Raw genomic sequence first — 16,353 nt, forward strand, 5'->3', positions numbered from 1 at the left:
GGAGCACTCAAGGCTTTCTACCTTGTGTTGATCTTAGAGGAACCCGGCCTCCTTTTTCGCAAGACCAGTGGGGAGTCCAAATCTTCCAAACTCTGGTTTGCTTTTTGTTTAAGTGTCGGAAAACAATGGACCTCTACAGCATGGAAGAAAAAACACTGACAGAAAAACACTGTGATGGCCTTGAACAACAGGAGGACTTGAGTGACTGCTAACTGACATGATAAATGTGTTTAATAACTTCACTATGCTTAGTTAGCGTCCCTTCAGGATGTGCTGTTATTAAGACCCAGTTCTTATTATGATGACCAAACCTTTTCATCATCTCCCACACCGTGCTGGGCGGGGCCCAGACAGTCACAATAAACACAAGTCAAAAGCCCCTGTATTTCTGCTGATGTCGTAGAAATGTTGATGGTACCAGCATGTCTCATTCTGGAGACCACAGAACAGGAGTTACAGAACATGAGACCTGCATGTGGATGAGGACAGGATGAGGAATTAGCCCACTTCTTCAACACATAAAAACGGTGGACGAGTCCATTAGTACCTACGGTAAATTACATAATATTACATTAGCCAGCCTACGAGACAACAAGATCACATGTTTGTGTACTGTAGATAGTAGTGCCATGATAGTTTTAATGATCGGCTCTGTTCCCATTATCCACAATGCTAGAGGACGGGGAAAACTCTTCTCATTACATTTGGGACTGTGGGAGTCATAACAACCGTTGCTCTTCTCACCACCGATAGAGCAAATGAGAATATTTGATTGTACATCCTCCTCTTTGCAAGCAACAATCACCTACCCCTCTCCCCTTAGTATGTCTAAGTAGCCTTAAGCTTTTATACAGGCATGCATTTGGGTGTGCATGTTTTATTAATTTAGCGATGAGCTCAGCTATTGATGGTGTTGGCGGCCCATGGGTTCAATTAGGATAATACAGGGAGAGGAGAAGATTATGGGCGGCTATTTAAGTGAGGGTATATCTCTTCTTGACAGTTATGGTCCAAATGCAACAAATTGCACCTCGGTGGCAGGCCAGGCACTATGAGGCCTTACTGTGAGAGGCTCCATATGACTCCTGTCCTGATGAGACATACCAGGCAGGCGGGGTATTTGTATGGAGGAACGATGTCAGGCCATTGGAGCTGTTAGCCTGCCTTTACCGGCCTGCCTGACGCAGGCTTGAGTGCACTCTCTAACAGCAGCATATTCTCATTCATCTAATAGGCTCCATTTAGAAAACAACTGGGTATATGTTTGAGCCAGGCACTCCTTAACATTACCTCTCCGCATGTATCCGCCTCAAACACCACTTCCTTGCTCCTGCCTCTCTTTAGATGAAAGACCCCAGACGTCGAATGGCTCAAAAACTAATTAAACACCCAACCTTACAATTATGCTGTTGTGAAGGTGGGATCTGGCAAGTTGGTTTAGTAGGGGGGGACCATCTCACATGGCGCCATAAAAGGAGGAATTGTTGAACGTAGGGAAAACGAGAGACCTCTTTCAGCGTTCCGCTCTTTGAGGGTGAACTTTTATTGTGATTGATTAGGGCCTTGACTCTGGCTTTGCTGTGCTAAGAAAACAGTCTACTGTAGATTGTCTCTGCTGCACATTGTGTGAAATTGAATAGGGAGGCCATAAAGTGAAGGCAGCCGGAGACACTGACACAAGCACCCTGAAACCCGATGGTAACTCAGCACCCAGACCAGCTGAGAGCATTAGCAATGCAGACAGTAATGCTCTATAGAGAGTGGGGGGGGGCTGTTTGCTTTCTTTACTTTTCTATCAGGGGGAAATGGGGACTGCCTGGGCCACTTAGACAGCATGTAAAGCTTACAGTCTGTGAGATAACCCAACCCACCCCTTCTCTCCACTCCCTTAACACATGACGGGTCCAGTCGATGAACTTCCTGACTGCAGACAGGGAGAGGGTCCCATCACACAACATAGTTTTGGTATTAACATTAATAATACAACAAGAACAGGAGACCTGTTTGTTCAGGGATTGGGAGAATGGGTAGATATCTCATGCCAGCCAACAGCTGCCCAAATACTTTTTGCCCCAGTATGGCACAGGGAGAGATAGAGAGATAGACTAGATACACTTTATCCCACCACCACACCCAGTCCTCCTGTCCCCTTATCTCTAAATCCACCACTGGTCACTATGAGAGTAAAGGCATACTTGTCTCATTACACCCAGGTCTTGAAATTGGAGATCAAATCCTCTGAATTACAAAGAGAAAGAATAACAGTTTACCTGCCAAATCATACAAAATTAAATAAACTTTCACTGCACAGCTTTGATTTCGAATACTTTTGAGATTCTAGAAGAGATAGACATGGTAGCAGAAAGGACACAGGAGAAGCAAGGCATTGGCTGTAACCCAGATTTTTGCTGTTCATGGTAAAAATAAAACAATGTATGCGCATACATACACCTCAGAACAAGGACAGTTCATTTAACTCTCTCCTGCCTCTCTGCACGACTGATAGAAGCCATTCATCACAGACGCCCACCTTCATGTCTGTGTGCTGCACAGAGGACAATAGAAAGTATGTGTGTGTGTGTGTGTGTGTGTGTGTGTGTGTGTTTCTAAAAACAGCTTCAATTTGTATTCAGTGTTCCTCTACTTATGTAAGTGCATTTAAAACTGCACTCTGATCATGTGCTACAATTCTCCTGCATTCAGAGAGTTAGGATTGCTTTAATTCAGTGTATTCTCAAAGTCTGGCACCATCTTGTGGTATTTGGAGGTACATTTGTGCTGATAAAACAATGCATGTCCAAGACCGAAATACTGTATGGTGTGAAGCTTGTCTTAATATAACAGCAATTCACTGGCTTGCATTATAAACAGACCCAATGTGTGAACAATTAGCTATGTTTTTTTTGGTTCTGTTTATTACACTACACCCTGGTTGTTCTGTGCTTCTCCTCATCCCTTATATCAAGCAATGCCTCCATCTCATTCCCAAATTCTGTCACTTAACGCTGATCCCATGGTATAGTAGTGTGCCACTGTCCCTCACAAGTTTGGTATGCCACGCCTCATGACTGGACTGGGGTGACCAGACATTCCAGTGACAGACAGGAAATAAACTCAGCCTTGTCTAGCCAGCCAGTCTGAAGATAGAGTCTAGACTGAGCTTTCCTCTATGACTATTGAGCTTATCTCCGTCAATCACATGACTGCAGTGACCTGTTATTTACAAGACTGGCAATTAAACCAGAAGGTCCTTATCATTTTTTAACCAAATAAACAGCTCTGATTACTAAAATAAGGCCTGTATGTTTTACAAATTCAATTAGCTATTTAGAAATATGTATTCAAGCTGCTGGATGCAAGCCATTGTCACATGCCTAAATTAATTAGCACTTAAATATGAAAGCCTGAGCCTAAATGGAATGTAATGCTTGTTTATTAAATTAATGTGAGGTTTATTGCCAGGACAAAATTCTCCCTGAAAAAAGCTTGTATGGCGAACAAGAAGGCTGAAACATTTTCTTTTCTTGTGTTTGATCCTTTTGTTTTGCTGCACGGTTTGCTGTTATAAGAGCAGGGGTGCAAACTGGTGATGGCCCAAAAAGGTGACCCTTTTTTTGCGGGGGGGGGCTGAAAACTAAGAAAATGCGCGGCTTACCTTAGGGGGGGGAGATAGCACTAGTACTAATGGTGTTAAATGGATATCAGCACTAACGGTGGTCTAACAATGATGCGTGTGTAAGTAGCGGCAGCCCTGACCTTAACACCTGCAGAATTACTTCGAAAACAGTTTACTGTTACTGTGTTTCTCCACGCTGTCTGGAACTGTACCTAGTTGCCTGAAGCTAAAAGTTATTTCAACAGCAGCGAAATAGGAGTTTAGCAGACAGGGAGATTAGTTAGCTCGCACATCATGTGACTTGGATGAGACTAAGACCCCCCCCCTCCCACCCAAAATATTTTTTTTGCAGATCTACACGATTCACATGGATGACCTATTTTGAGATAAAAACGGCTAATTTAGCAGAAAGGTGACAAATTTGCACCCCTGAAGAGGGTACGAGGTGGTACCTCCAGAACAGGCAGAACAGGGCACCCACCTACTGTCATAATGCAGATACCTAATCATGGGTTATCATTGACACATCTATCATTTCTATCAGAGTACAGGGGAAGTATGTGGGATTCAAGGGAGGCTGGTAATGAGGACTCACAGTAGAAGGTAAGGTAGCTGTGGTTACGTGGGGTGCATTAATGTACGTAATCTGTTACAATGTGCCTGTGACAAGACAAGGACATGTAGTGTGCTAATTAAAGGGACCTTTCACTGCTCCTCCTTCAAACACAGGTCATATCTCATTAATGTTGGGCTCAGTGCAAGGGGAGTCATTCATTACTCTCCAAATGAGAGAAAATAGATATACCTTCAGTATATTACTTTGTAACAATAGTATTAAGATGACTTACAAAATGAACAAAGTAAGAGCAGGGGCTTTATTAGCAAGAATCATAATAATAATAATAATAATAATAATAATAATAATAATAATAGTTTCAACCACCATGGAGAATAGCAATAAACATACTACAGAAACAATGTATGAAACAAGGAAAATAACAAAACAGTGATTAAAACAGACTAAGTCTTATTTCATTTATTGGTTGATTAACACACAACACAAACATTTCTTCGAAAACATCTAATTTTATTTTCAAATGTAGGTGAATAAAAAATAATAAATCCAAAACTTCAATGGCAGGTAAAATGTAATGTACAATTCTAAATACAAAAAAAAAAATCTGTCATAAAAATAAACCACATCTTCATGATTTCTGATAGCACACCAAACACAGTCTTGAAAGAGGAAGAGTTGAGCTCGCTATCCAGGAGCAGAGCCAGTGAATCCCTCTTTAGGATAAGGGGGAGAAAATGGGACAGTCTTATGGTCAGTGCTCTTGATACCTGGATGTTGAGTGCAGTGCACAGAGACTGGATCAGACAGCAACCATGATAAGGTGTCGCTCCAGCCATAATCAAGTAGTTTGTTTGCAGTGAGGACAGTTTTTAGTGGCTTAAACCAAACTGCAAACAAGTCAGGGCTTAGGGAATGTACAGTACTATCCTCCCTGAAAAGAGATGTTTAGCTAGGGTGTGGAGCCCCAAACCCCACTCTTTTCTATAAGCAGGGCACACAACAGAGGGTACATTTCTTTGCATGCTCACTTGTCACACTTACAGTCCCTTCCTCATTACAAGGAGAGTTGAAACATCCTGGGCCAGTTTCACAGACAAGGCTTAAGCCTAATCCTGGACTAAAAAGCATCTTCAATGGAGATTTTACATTGAAAGTGTGATTTAGTCCAGGACTAGGCTTAAGCCTTGTCTGTGAAACCGGTCCCCTATTGATTAAGTTCCACTATGATGATCTGATTCTGGATAGCTGTTGCTAGACCCTGTAACAGTATGGAAGCAACAAGATAATCCAAGTGCAAATTCTCACCGAGACTGATCCATGTTCTCCGACATAGTGCCTCAGTAGCATAGCCAAACACCAGTAACCCCATAATAAGACTAAACAAGTCAAATAGACTGGCCTAAGATTATTTGGTTGCACTTCTGCAGCCCCACCCATATCTTTCAGCCATGAACTCACATTGGAGGACAAAACATATGGATTCATCAACAATCACTCACTATGAGGCTCTCTGAGAAGCATGTAAACCAGACTGATAAAAAAAAAGGGAAAAAAGGGAGTCACAAAAGCTTCAGTTTGATCAAACAGTTATTATTGCTAACGTTATGAATACTTTATTCTAATTAGCCAAGTTTAGGTACTACACCAGAGGCTGTGAGCTATTATGGAAATTGGAGATGAGGGGTAGAGCTGAGTGACGTGATCCACCATGTAATGCTCTGGCATGCCTAGGGCGTAGTTCTCTCATGCCCCTGAGAGAGGCATGCTTGGTGAGGGGAATCATGTGTCTCTGGACTGGCCTCGGCTCTGCAGGCTCTGGAAGTGGGCCTCTCGCAGGATGCGGTTGATCTGGTGGTAGGAGACCAGGTTCATGGGACCAGCTAGCTCTGAGGAGTGAGCTGAGCCGAGGGGACTGCAGGGGCCAGGGGCACAGGGGGCCCCCAGGCTGTCCACAGCACACTGACTGCTGCTGCTGCTTCCTACAGCATGCTCTGGACTACTGGTCCCACTGCTCCCACTACTGGATGACTAGAGGAGGACACAGCGGTATACAAACGTTAACAGCGCTCACCAACCATGGTAATAATATTTATTAAAGGTAACATGGTCCGTCAACCTCAGATAACCACACAGAATGCTCTTATTTTTTTTTACATTGAACCATCTCTAAGCAAACTGCTAGCTATGTGGTAGTTCCAGTGCCATTATCAGTTCTATTACAGGAGGAACTGTACCACTCTGACATTGCAATACTGTTGCCCCCTAACAACACAATGTTAACTTAAGAGACTAGAGATGGAATGGATTGACAATGGCAGGTAAAAGTAAAACACATCTCTTCTCCTTGGGTGCTGTTACCTCAGAGGTGTCCCAGGCATCCCGGCCCAGCTCAGGACAGAGGGGGTGAGCTCTGCTTGACCTTTTGGCCAGAGACACCAGCTGGCCATTCTCCTCATCAGGGCTGCGCTGGCGTTTCCTTTTTAAAGAGATACACACACTTAAGAAAATGTCTTTACACACAATGTGTTACTTACAAATTCGGAATGTCACACGTTGCAACCAATAATGGCTTAGGTTTAGGTCTAGACATAAGGATCATTGAGAATGACAGTCAACTCACCTGTTGTCAGTTAACATATGACAACGTCAAGTGTAGCTTGTCTGAGATGAATACCCTTCTTGTTTTTCCGAAACACCCAAGGCTTGAGCTGGGGCTGTGTCGTGGTCGATTGATATACCAATGACTTGGTTGTTTTTCCTGTCTTGGGCCTAATGTTACTCTGGCAATCAATAAATGATAGCTAGCTGAGGGCTGCGGCAATTAAACTAATGTCCCTGTCAAGAGATGGATTTGAACTACCCCTGGATGCAATTGACCAGTGCTAAAGATAATAGCGAACACAATGAAGCACATCCCTGGCAGAGACTAGCCGAAAATGACAGTTCAGCCACTTCAGATTCTAGTTAGCTTGCCAGCTACTGGTCACAGGGAATCGATAACTAAAATGCTAATGGTATACTAGCCATGTTCGCTCCAAAAGACAAATGGTGGTACTCGGCAACAATCAAGCAAAATCTGAATCAATCAAATGATGTCATAGTCTTATGACATCATAGTCATAACACTAGGATGTAAGTCAGCTATACAAGAAGGCCCCCCAGACTCAGTGCTAGCCAAATAGGTTAGCTTTTAGCGAGCTAGCTTTCCCGACTGAAAAACAACAAAAGGAGGAATTGTTGAGATAATATAGATAGCTGCCTCACATGCCAGATTGTCCAGATAGCTCTTAACTCGCAAAGGGAAAGAACAATGATAGACGGCTATACTTCAACAACGTTTTGCCGGTTTCCACGCCCAAACATCCCTATGCCTGGCTAGCTAGCTGCTGTAACCTTTGACTCTTTCAAGTGACAACCGCTGCTGTTTACATGACACTGCGGCTGCGCAGTAAAGACACCACTAAGAGTGACTAAAAAGAGCTTACCTACACACCTTTAATAAACCATCTCAATACAGTATCGGCCTAATACAAAACATATTTATATGATAGTCTTGAGCCTTAACTGAGTCTGCATGCCACAGAGAGTCGACTTCTTGTCAAGGCAACAGTTCCCATGCCTTGTGTTACATCTGCCACACGGTGTCGCTGTTTACCTGCCAAACACGATGGGACAGATCTCAATAGTCTCTCGTTCTCTGTGCTCGTCTCCTTCTCAACGCTCATTGGAGGAGTAGATCTGGGGTTCCTTCTCCTCCAATGGGCTTTGAGAAGGAGGTGAGGAGTGAGGACGCACGGAATTAAGGACAGACTTTGAAGATTTGACACTATCTTGTTACAATGATATATTGTAGCAAATTCAGTGATATCGCTACAATCAAGCACATAGATACACTTTTGATCAAGCATGAATGTGCTTAAATTAAAGCAGTAGTATGCCTACACATAACAATATATATATATAGTATTATTATACTTATTATAGTATTATTAAGTATTATATCAGTTGTAGAGTAGGCCTGTGCACAGTTCCATGCATATTTTATTCACCTTATAATTATTATACATGTAGATTGCCCGTTCAGAACCCGGAAGTTTACAGCCAAGTGCACTATCCAACCAATGATGTAAAAACGCCTCCGCGAATGACTCAAACGTAGGAGGAGGTGAATGAGATTAGGTTGGATTCACATTGGCAGCAACGCCGTACAGCAGAAAGGAATATCAAAATGGGTAACACCGACTCTAAACTGAATTTTAGGAAAGCAGTGATACAGCTGACAACCAAAACACAGGTAGGTTGGACATATTTAAATGGCATTGAGAAATATGAGGATAATAACAAGAGCGACGACTGAATAAAGCGCACTAGATGATCCAGGTCCAGCATCACTGAGGAGAGGAGATGGAGAGCTTGATCGAACAACAGAGCTTGCACAGACAGACAGTCGACCTTTTGCAATTGATGTTTGTAATGGGTGCCATATGACTGCACTAACATGTTGTTATTATTTGTTGTTATTTTTATTTGTATACTGTTTTAAGGTTGCTGTTGTTATTATGAAATCCTACTCTCCGGTAATTCAGTGGTTCCACCAATTGCATTATTCTGCCGCATTATTATGGGGGTATTCTGTCTTTCATTTTGTAAAAAAAAAAGTAATATTCTTCTAAACGTATATAATGTCCCATCGATGATGTAAACAATGAAGCTCACAGCAAAACATCATCAGCTGATAACAAAAGCCTGATCGTCGATTATGCTATTGCTTCTTAGTATGTTACTATTTTTGACTTGGTTTGATATATATATTCATTTATTGTTAGATGGCATATCTAATCTATCCATCTATGTTAGAATGACGTATTTGAAAACTACCACCGCCCCCAGATGCGGCAGGTGGACTGTGCAGAGATTACAGCGAGCAGTATCATATTTCCTGTTGTCTATGGGCAATTAGAAGACGTTTACATTGTCAATATTGTCCATCTGTTGTTACGGATCTGTGAACAACATAGAGCATATTATGTAATTCACATCACAGATTGAGCAAGTTGTTTAAAATGACCCCCCCCCCCCCCTTAATTCTCGATGTTTTCATAATGCTTTATTTGTTAATACTATAGTATGTTGCACAGTAATAATGGGAGATGGGAAATGTAGTCTCCAAGCAACTGTGTTTATTTCCCACAGCCAGTGGAGGCCACAGATGATGCCTTCTGGGACCAGTTCTGGGCAGACACTGCCACCACTGTGCAGGATGTATTTGCCCTGGTGCCAGCCGCAGAGATCCGAGCTGTTCGAGAGGAGTCCCCCTCAAATCTGGCAACCCTCTGCTATAAGGTATGAGACGAATAACTGCAGAGAATTGCATTAAAACAAACTGAGAAAACTCAGATAGCCTATTCATTATATATTCTGGGTTTGAGGTAGCTAACTACTACAAGCTGAATACTAAAAGCAAGTGTTTTGCATTACACAGTCATGCTATAACATTATTATGAAACAATGCACGTTTTTGTGAGTGCCTGGCAGAGGCTTCTGTCAGTTGAGTCAGTGCCCACTGCTCTCAGATGCAGGAAAGAAGCAAGGCGCCGCCTCCCTTCCCGTCTCCAACTCCCTGTTTCCTTTTGAAGCTGCCTATCAGAAACAAAACAGACAAACTAGGGGTTTAGTGGTCCCTAGTGGAACATGGAGGGGGGGAGCTTAAAGAAGGCCTGACATGTCTGACATATTCATTCACCAGACGTATAGGTCTCTGTCTGCTGTAGTGTATGCCTTTGGGAGGGTTTTCATCCTTATTAAAGACATTTAGATTTTATCCTTTCACTTGGGTTCATAAATGTTATTATACCATTCAGTAGCTGTGTATTGTTCTTGCAAAATATCACTGTTGTGTGTCATTTGTGCATGTGTGTGTGCGCATGTGACTGTGTGCATGTGCGTGTGTGTGTGTGTGTCTGTGCGTGTGTGTGTGTGTGTGTGTGTGTGTGTGTGTGCATACATGTGTGTCTGTATGTGTCTGCGCTTCTGTGTGAGTAGATGTCTCTGTAACATACACCCTTGTTTCCCCGTCAGGCAGTGGAGAAGCTGGTACAGGGGGCAGAGTCAGGGTGCCCCTCAGAGAAGGAGAAGCAGATCATCTTGAACTGTTCGCGCATGCTGACTCGCATCCTGCCCTACATCTTTGAGGACCAGGACTGGAGGGGCTTTTTCTGGTCCACTGTGCCTGGGGCTGGGCGGGCTGGGGTAAGTGGGCATCGAAGAGAGAAGGAATATTAGATTACGATTACGAATGCACTTTCCATCCATATAGCAGACCAGCCAATTCTAACCTCATATGACTGCAGATCAGGTTACAGTGTATGTTGACCACTTATTGACCAGATGACTTGTTTTTTGACATGTATTGGTCAGATTATAGCCATCCCTCCAATTTAGAAAATGCTGACTGGTGAACATCAGCAAAAAGGCTGCCTGTTTATTTAATAAGTGTTTTTGCCTAATTTGTGTGAAGGAATGGCTTCTGTTAATCAGTTAAAATCTTTCAACCACCGACCTAGATTTAGTGGGTAGATTTCAAAGAATGGCCACCATTGTTTCCAAAGTGTTTTCCCAGTGTTTTCCCTCCCTGGAAAGATAAGAGGAAACTTATCTTAAAGTGAAATGAGGCTACAGCTCTTGAAATTCTTGTAAAGGAAACATATGTATACACGTGTACTATAGGACTGTTCGTTTTTAGGTTATATCTATGCTACAGAGAAGCTAGAGGTTCATAGTCATCCCTCTGTATGTCGTCTCTCTCACTTCCAGACAGATGAGATGGACGATGATGAAGGAGCTCGTCCCCTGGCCGAGTCTTTGCTCCTGGCCGTTGCTGACCTGCTCTTCTGTCCTGACTTCACTGTGCATAGTCATAGAAGAGGCCCTGTGAGTATATTGTACGCCCTCTCACTCAGTAGATCCTTCTCAGTCCAGTTGAATAGATGATTTCACATTCACATAAAAACAAAAAACAAGTGGCAATTGCTCATCTGCTTTTGTCAAAGCTATTTTAGGCATCTTAATTACGTTTCCACTGCTCTTTCAAGGCTAAAGAAACTTAGAGGCAGTTTCCTTCTTCCTGGTGTTTGACAGCCTCATCTGACTTGTCAGACAAGTTTACAAAGATTTCAGATTCTAAAATGTGTCTTGACGCTCGCTCCAGGAAGAGTTATCTTGTCACTGATCAGCTGGAATGGAATTCTTAAAAAGACTTCCCTACTGCATGGGGAAACTTTCTATGAGGAAATACATTTCACATCTGTCTTGCATATCCTGCTTATGTCTACCTAAACACTCTACAACAAGAACCTGTTTGTGTTGTATAGTCACAGATAATACAGTTGGTTGTTTTTTGTATGGACTCAACATGTACAATGTTCAAGTACACACAAATACATGGTATATGTAGGAATAATAATTCTTTCCCCCAGTGGTTGTTGGGTTGAGATTGATAGTCTTTTGATGTCACACATAGGACTCAGTGGAGGTTATGCAGTCCTTAGACAGCTGTGAGTACATCTGGGAAGCAGGGGTGGGTTTTGCCCAATCCCCCCCACTCAACTACATCCATGACCTCAATAGGTGAGTGAGTGCTGCTGAGGGACCTTGTGTTTGTGTATGTGTCTGTAATTCTGTTATCTATGACTCTCTCTCTCTCTCTCTCTCTCTCTCTCTCTCTCTCTCTCTCTCTCTCTCTCTCTCTCTCTCTCTCTCTCTCGCTCGCTCCTTCCTTTTACTCAGCATTTACTATATTTTCTTGCACCTTCAGGACAGAGTTGTTGAGGCTGCTACTAACCTGCTTCTCAGAGGCCATGTACCTGCCCCCCTCAGACAACAACATCCTAAACCCTTGGGTGACCTTCTTCTGCTCCACAGAAAACAGGTGAGAGAGGTGTACACAGACACACACACACACACACACACACACACACACACACACACACACACACACACACACACACACACACACACACACACACACACACACACACAAACACATCCAGACTTCATATTTCCGAACAAGTGTCACACATTGTTGTTATCTCTGTCCCTAGGCATGCCTTACCTCTGTTCACCTCTCTGGTCAATGTGGTGTGTGCCTATGATCCTATTGGGTACGGCATCCCCTACAACCACCTGCTTTTCTCCGACTACCGCGAGCAGCTGGTGGAGCAGGCCGTGCAGATCCTCATCGTCACCCTGGAGCATGAGGGAGGGGTGGCCTACCGCTCTGCCTCCCCTTCCAGTATGGATGACCAGGAGGTAAGAGAACAGGACAGGACCTTGTCGTGGCCCTTAGGGATGGGTAGATGCCTACTGGTACCAAGAGAATGGGACATTCATGGGTTTTGTGTTTTGTTGAGAAAAATGTCCCTGTCTCTGTCTTTGTAGTCTGCTGGCCCTGAAAACCTGTTTGTGAATTACCTTTCACGAATTCACAGGGAGGAGGTAACGCGCTTTGCTTCATACATTTACATGTACATTTACACGTTATTACATTTCCTCCACTAGTGGTTCATTTCTAAAGGTTTTCTAAAGGTTGTCTTATGTCACTGTCCCCCCCAGGACTACGACTTTGTGTTGAAAGGCCTGGCTCGTCTGCTGACCAACCCTCTCACTCAAACCTACCTGCCAAACTCCACCAAGAAGATCCAGTTCCACCAGGAGCTGCTGGTGCTCTTCTGGAAGCTGTGTGACTTCAATAAGGTAGTTATTATACCAACTGCATAGGATTATTATTGTGTTGAATTGCTGCTGCCCTATGACAGTTTTAGGATCCATACCACTCCTCTCTTCCACCCATTACAGAAGTTCCTGTTTTTTGTGCTGAAGAGCAGTGATGTGCTGGACATCCTGGTACCTATACTGTTCTACCTGAATGATGCCAGGGCTGACCAGTGTGAGTACATGCTGAAGGGATTGGAGTGACTTTAAGGTCGTGCCTCTGGATGCCATGGTTGTATTTTTGGTTGATAGCGTGTGTTTCACATGTTTGTTAAAGTCTGTATGATGTGTGTGTGTGTGTGTGTGTGTGTATGTGTGTGTGTGTCTCTGTCTATGTGTATGTGTGCGTGTGCGTGTGTGTGTGTGTGTGTGTGTGTGTGTGTGTGTGTGTGTGTGTGTACCTACTGCAGCCCGCGTGGGTCTCATGCATATTGGTGTCTTCATTCTGCTGTTGCTGAGTGGGGAGAGGAACTTTGGTGTCCGTTTGAACAAGCCCTACTCTATCCATGTGCCTATGGACATCCCAGTGTTCACGGGGACCCATGCTGACCTGCTCATAGTGGTAAGACTCTGCCACAGAAAATAGAAATACAATACACGCTACAGTATGGCTGTATTTTACTAATTTAGACTATATTCTATTCTCTCTGCTGTAAGGTATAGTCATTGGAATATAGTCACTAGTCACTTAGTCACTTAGTCACTGGAATGACTACTGTATATGCTTCTATGAAGCCATTCCACTTATGGATTTATTGTGTGTATCTGACTCTGTGTATCCTCAGGTGTTCCACAAGATTATCACTAGTGGACACCAGCGTCTACAGCCTCTCTTTGACTGCCTGCTCACCATTGTAGTGAATGGTGAGTAGCACTTGCGCCATCTCCTGGTTAAAAATGCACACTCTTTTTTTTTTTTTTACATGGCTCTCACTAAAAGTGTTGTTGGAATTGTTTACTACACATGAAACCTCAACAAGTCCTTGGGTCTGTTTGCACTCCAAATAGATAATGATATTTTTGGATGAATGCCATGTGCTTTACATTACAACATGCAACTCCAAGCTGTGTCAGTGTGTAGATCAGTTCATTCTACATACACCTATATTATGTGACGTGTGTGTATCTCTAAACGATGATCCTTCCTCTCCTCCACAGTGTCTCCCTATCTGAAGAGCCTGTCCATGGTGGCAGCTAATAAACTGCTCCACCTCCTGGAGGCCTTCTCCACCAACTGGTTCCTGTTCTCCGCCAACCAGAACCACCACCTGGTCTTCTTCCTGCTGGAGGCCTTCAACAACATCATCCAGTACCAGTTTGACGGTGAGACTTCTCCTTTCAGCATGGATTGTAGTTCTGACACCAAAGCATAGACCTGTGTAGTCTTGTGCAGAACACTTTCTTTTTCTCCTCTGGGGTACTGAATGGGTCCGCATTATTGACACTGTCTTGCTATGAGACTATTAGGAGAGTATGTGTTTGTGTGACAATCTTGGTTTAGACATAGCTCTCTTGTTTTCTTTAACCTATACTGTTTTTCTCTGACTTCAGGAAACTGTAACCTAGTGTATGCCATCATTCGCAAGCGTAACGTGTTCCATCAGCTGGCCAACCTGCCCTCTGACCCCGCCACCATCCAGAAGGCCCTGCAGAGGAAGAGGAAGACACCCGATGCTATTTCCCGCACCAGCTCCCAGGAGACGGTCTCCATGGAGGGATCCCGTCCTGCCGTCCCCGCAGAGCCCGGAACGCTGAAGACCAGCCTGGTCGCTTTACCAGGTATACACACACACACACACACACACACACACACACACACACACACACACACACACACACACATGCCCTTTCCAACCATACTCACTGTAAATACTATGCTGAATGTAACCTCTGGGCTATCCTATAAAGATGGTTCCAAAGGCCCATCCATAGTTGTCAGCAGTTACCATCCAGGGGTGTTTCATTCAATATAAACTGATGTTATTGTCTCTCGTGACCCTGCCTACAGCCATTGATAAACTGACAGAGCAGTCCCAGGTGTCAGAAGATGGGACCATGGTCACATTGCCAAAGACAGATCTTCCACAGACCCCTCAGTCAGATCACAGTGCCATTGCAGGCGCCAGCGACACAGAGTCAAATTCAGGAAGGGATAATGAGGTAAGCGCTTTTTGAATGTGTCTCTTTGCGCACGCATGTGTGTATGTGTGTGTGTGTGGGGGGGGGTGGGTGTGTGTGTGTGTGTGGGTGGGTGTGGTGGAACTCATCCGTGTCCTTTTTCCCCAGGATGTTTTCTACACTGAGGCAGAGATGGAAAGAAGACGTTTGTCAAGTGTGTCTTCTGCTTCATACTGGACACCCACACCAGACTGGGTAAGTAGGTTTTAGGCAACCCTTATCAGCCTCAACCTGAGACTCTCTTGATCAGAAAGGCTAAACCGTTGATCTAAAACTCAAGTCAATGCCTTCTCCCACCTTTCGGAAAAGTCCTACCCCCTTCACAGCTGTCAGTGACGACTCACAGCCTGATCAGATGTGTCCACTGTCCCTCAGGTTCTCTCCTGGAAGTGTAAACTCCCCCTACAGACCATAATGCGCCTGCTGCAGGTGCTGGTACCTCAGGTGGAGAAGATCTGCATTGACAAGTAAGACCACACCACCATTCTTGTTAGTCTTGAAGGGTATAAAGGTTTCGGTCTAGGGTAAGATGCCTTTGACATAAAGCATCACCAGATGATCATGTGACGATGTCACGCTCTAATTTTCCCTCCCAGGGGCTTGACGGACGAGTCTGAGATCCTGAAGTTCCTGCAGCATGGCACCCTGGTGGGCCTCCTACCCGTCCCTCACCCCATCCTCATCAGGAAGTACCAGGCCAACGCAGGCACTGCCATGTGGTTCCGCACTTACATGTGGGGTGTAGTCTACCTGCGGTGAGTAGGGCATGGCAGCTGAGTTGTTTTCATTACCAGTAGGAACAGCATAGCAAGTATCAATATTGTTGTCAAGTGTATTTCCCTGAAACCTTCATTTGTCTTTATAGCAACGTGGACCCTCCTATCTGGTATGACACGGATGTCCGTCTCTTTGAGATCCAGAGAATGTAGATGGGAAGGAGATGTTGACTGATGATGGGACTGGGTGGTTCTGGGTGGTTCTTTTCCCTGCCATTCCTACTGGCACCCTCGCAAACCTCACCATGTTCTGGCTTCCTCATCGTCATGCTTTACCCCTCACACCTCCACATATCCTGGGCTGCAGAAGTGTCATGTGGAAGAGAGACGGGGAAGCTCACACTCCCAAAGCAGAGAGGGAGTTGGAATTGATTTGGCTGGCTGGACGGACAAATATCTCTACTGTCAAGTACACTCTCAGACCTCAAGACCACAGA

The 16,353-nt window shown here is 44.2% G+C and overlaps 2 protein-coding genes across 3 annotated transcripts; one reads left to right on the plus strand and one right to left on the minus strand.

The window, feature by feature from the left end:
* Positions 1 to 5,753: 5,753 nt before the first annotated feature.
* Positions 5,754 to 7,548, minus strand: LOC308151118 (uncharacterized protein). Its single transcript, XM_080523938.1, has 3 exons — positions 6,814 to 7,548; positions 6,552 to 6,669; positions 5,754 to 6,221 (listed from the first exon to the last, which is right to left on the minus strand). The coding sequence occupies exons 1-3, from the start codon at positions 6,828 to 6,830 to the stop codon at positions 5,973 to 5,975; spliced, it is 384 nt and encodes a 127-aa protein (XP_080380064.1). The 5' UTR covers positions 6,831 to 7,548; the 3' UTR covers positions 5,754 to 5,972.
* Positions 7,549 to 8,421: 873 nt separating this feature from the next.
* On the plus strand, positions 8,422 to 16,069 carry hid1a (HID1 domain containing a; the record flags this gene model as incomplete). 2 transcript variants are annotated; one of them, XM_080523885.1, is made up of 19 exons in its annotated part: positions 8,422 to 8,487; positions 9,387 to 9,536; positions 10,272 to 10,442; positions 11,007 to 11,165; positions 11,713 to 11,819; positions 12,007 to 12,120; positions 12,293 to 12,500; positions 12,630 to 12,686; positions 12,804 to 12,944; positions 13,047 to 13,137; positions 13,373 to 13,524; positions 13,748 to 13,826; positions 14,121 to 14,285; positions 14,514 to 14,741; positions 14,971 to 15,122; positions 15,249 to 15,335; positions 15,516 to 15,607; positions 15,737 to 15,895; positions 16,006 to 16,069. In XM_080523885.1, 19 exons carry the CDS (start codon positions 8,422 to 8,424, stop codon positions 16,067 to 16,069), a joined length of 2,442 nt encoding a protein of 813 aa, XP_080380011.1. The 2 variants fall into 2 exon arrangements, with proteins under 2 accessions (XP_080380011.1, XP_080380012.1); XM_080523886.1 differs by having other exon boundaries at positions 11,007 to 11,123.
* Between the last annotated feature and the right edge of the window lie 284 nt (positions 16,070 to 16,353).

Source organism: Nansenia antarctica (genome assembly GCF_963989245.1).
Source record: "Nansenia antarctica genome assembly, chromosome: 2".
NCBI classification, from domain to species: domain Eukaryota; kingdom Metazoa; phylum Chordata; class Actinopteri; order Argentiniformes; family Microstomatidae; genus Nansenia; species Nansenia antarctica.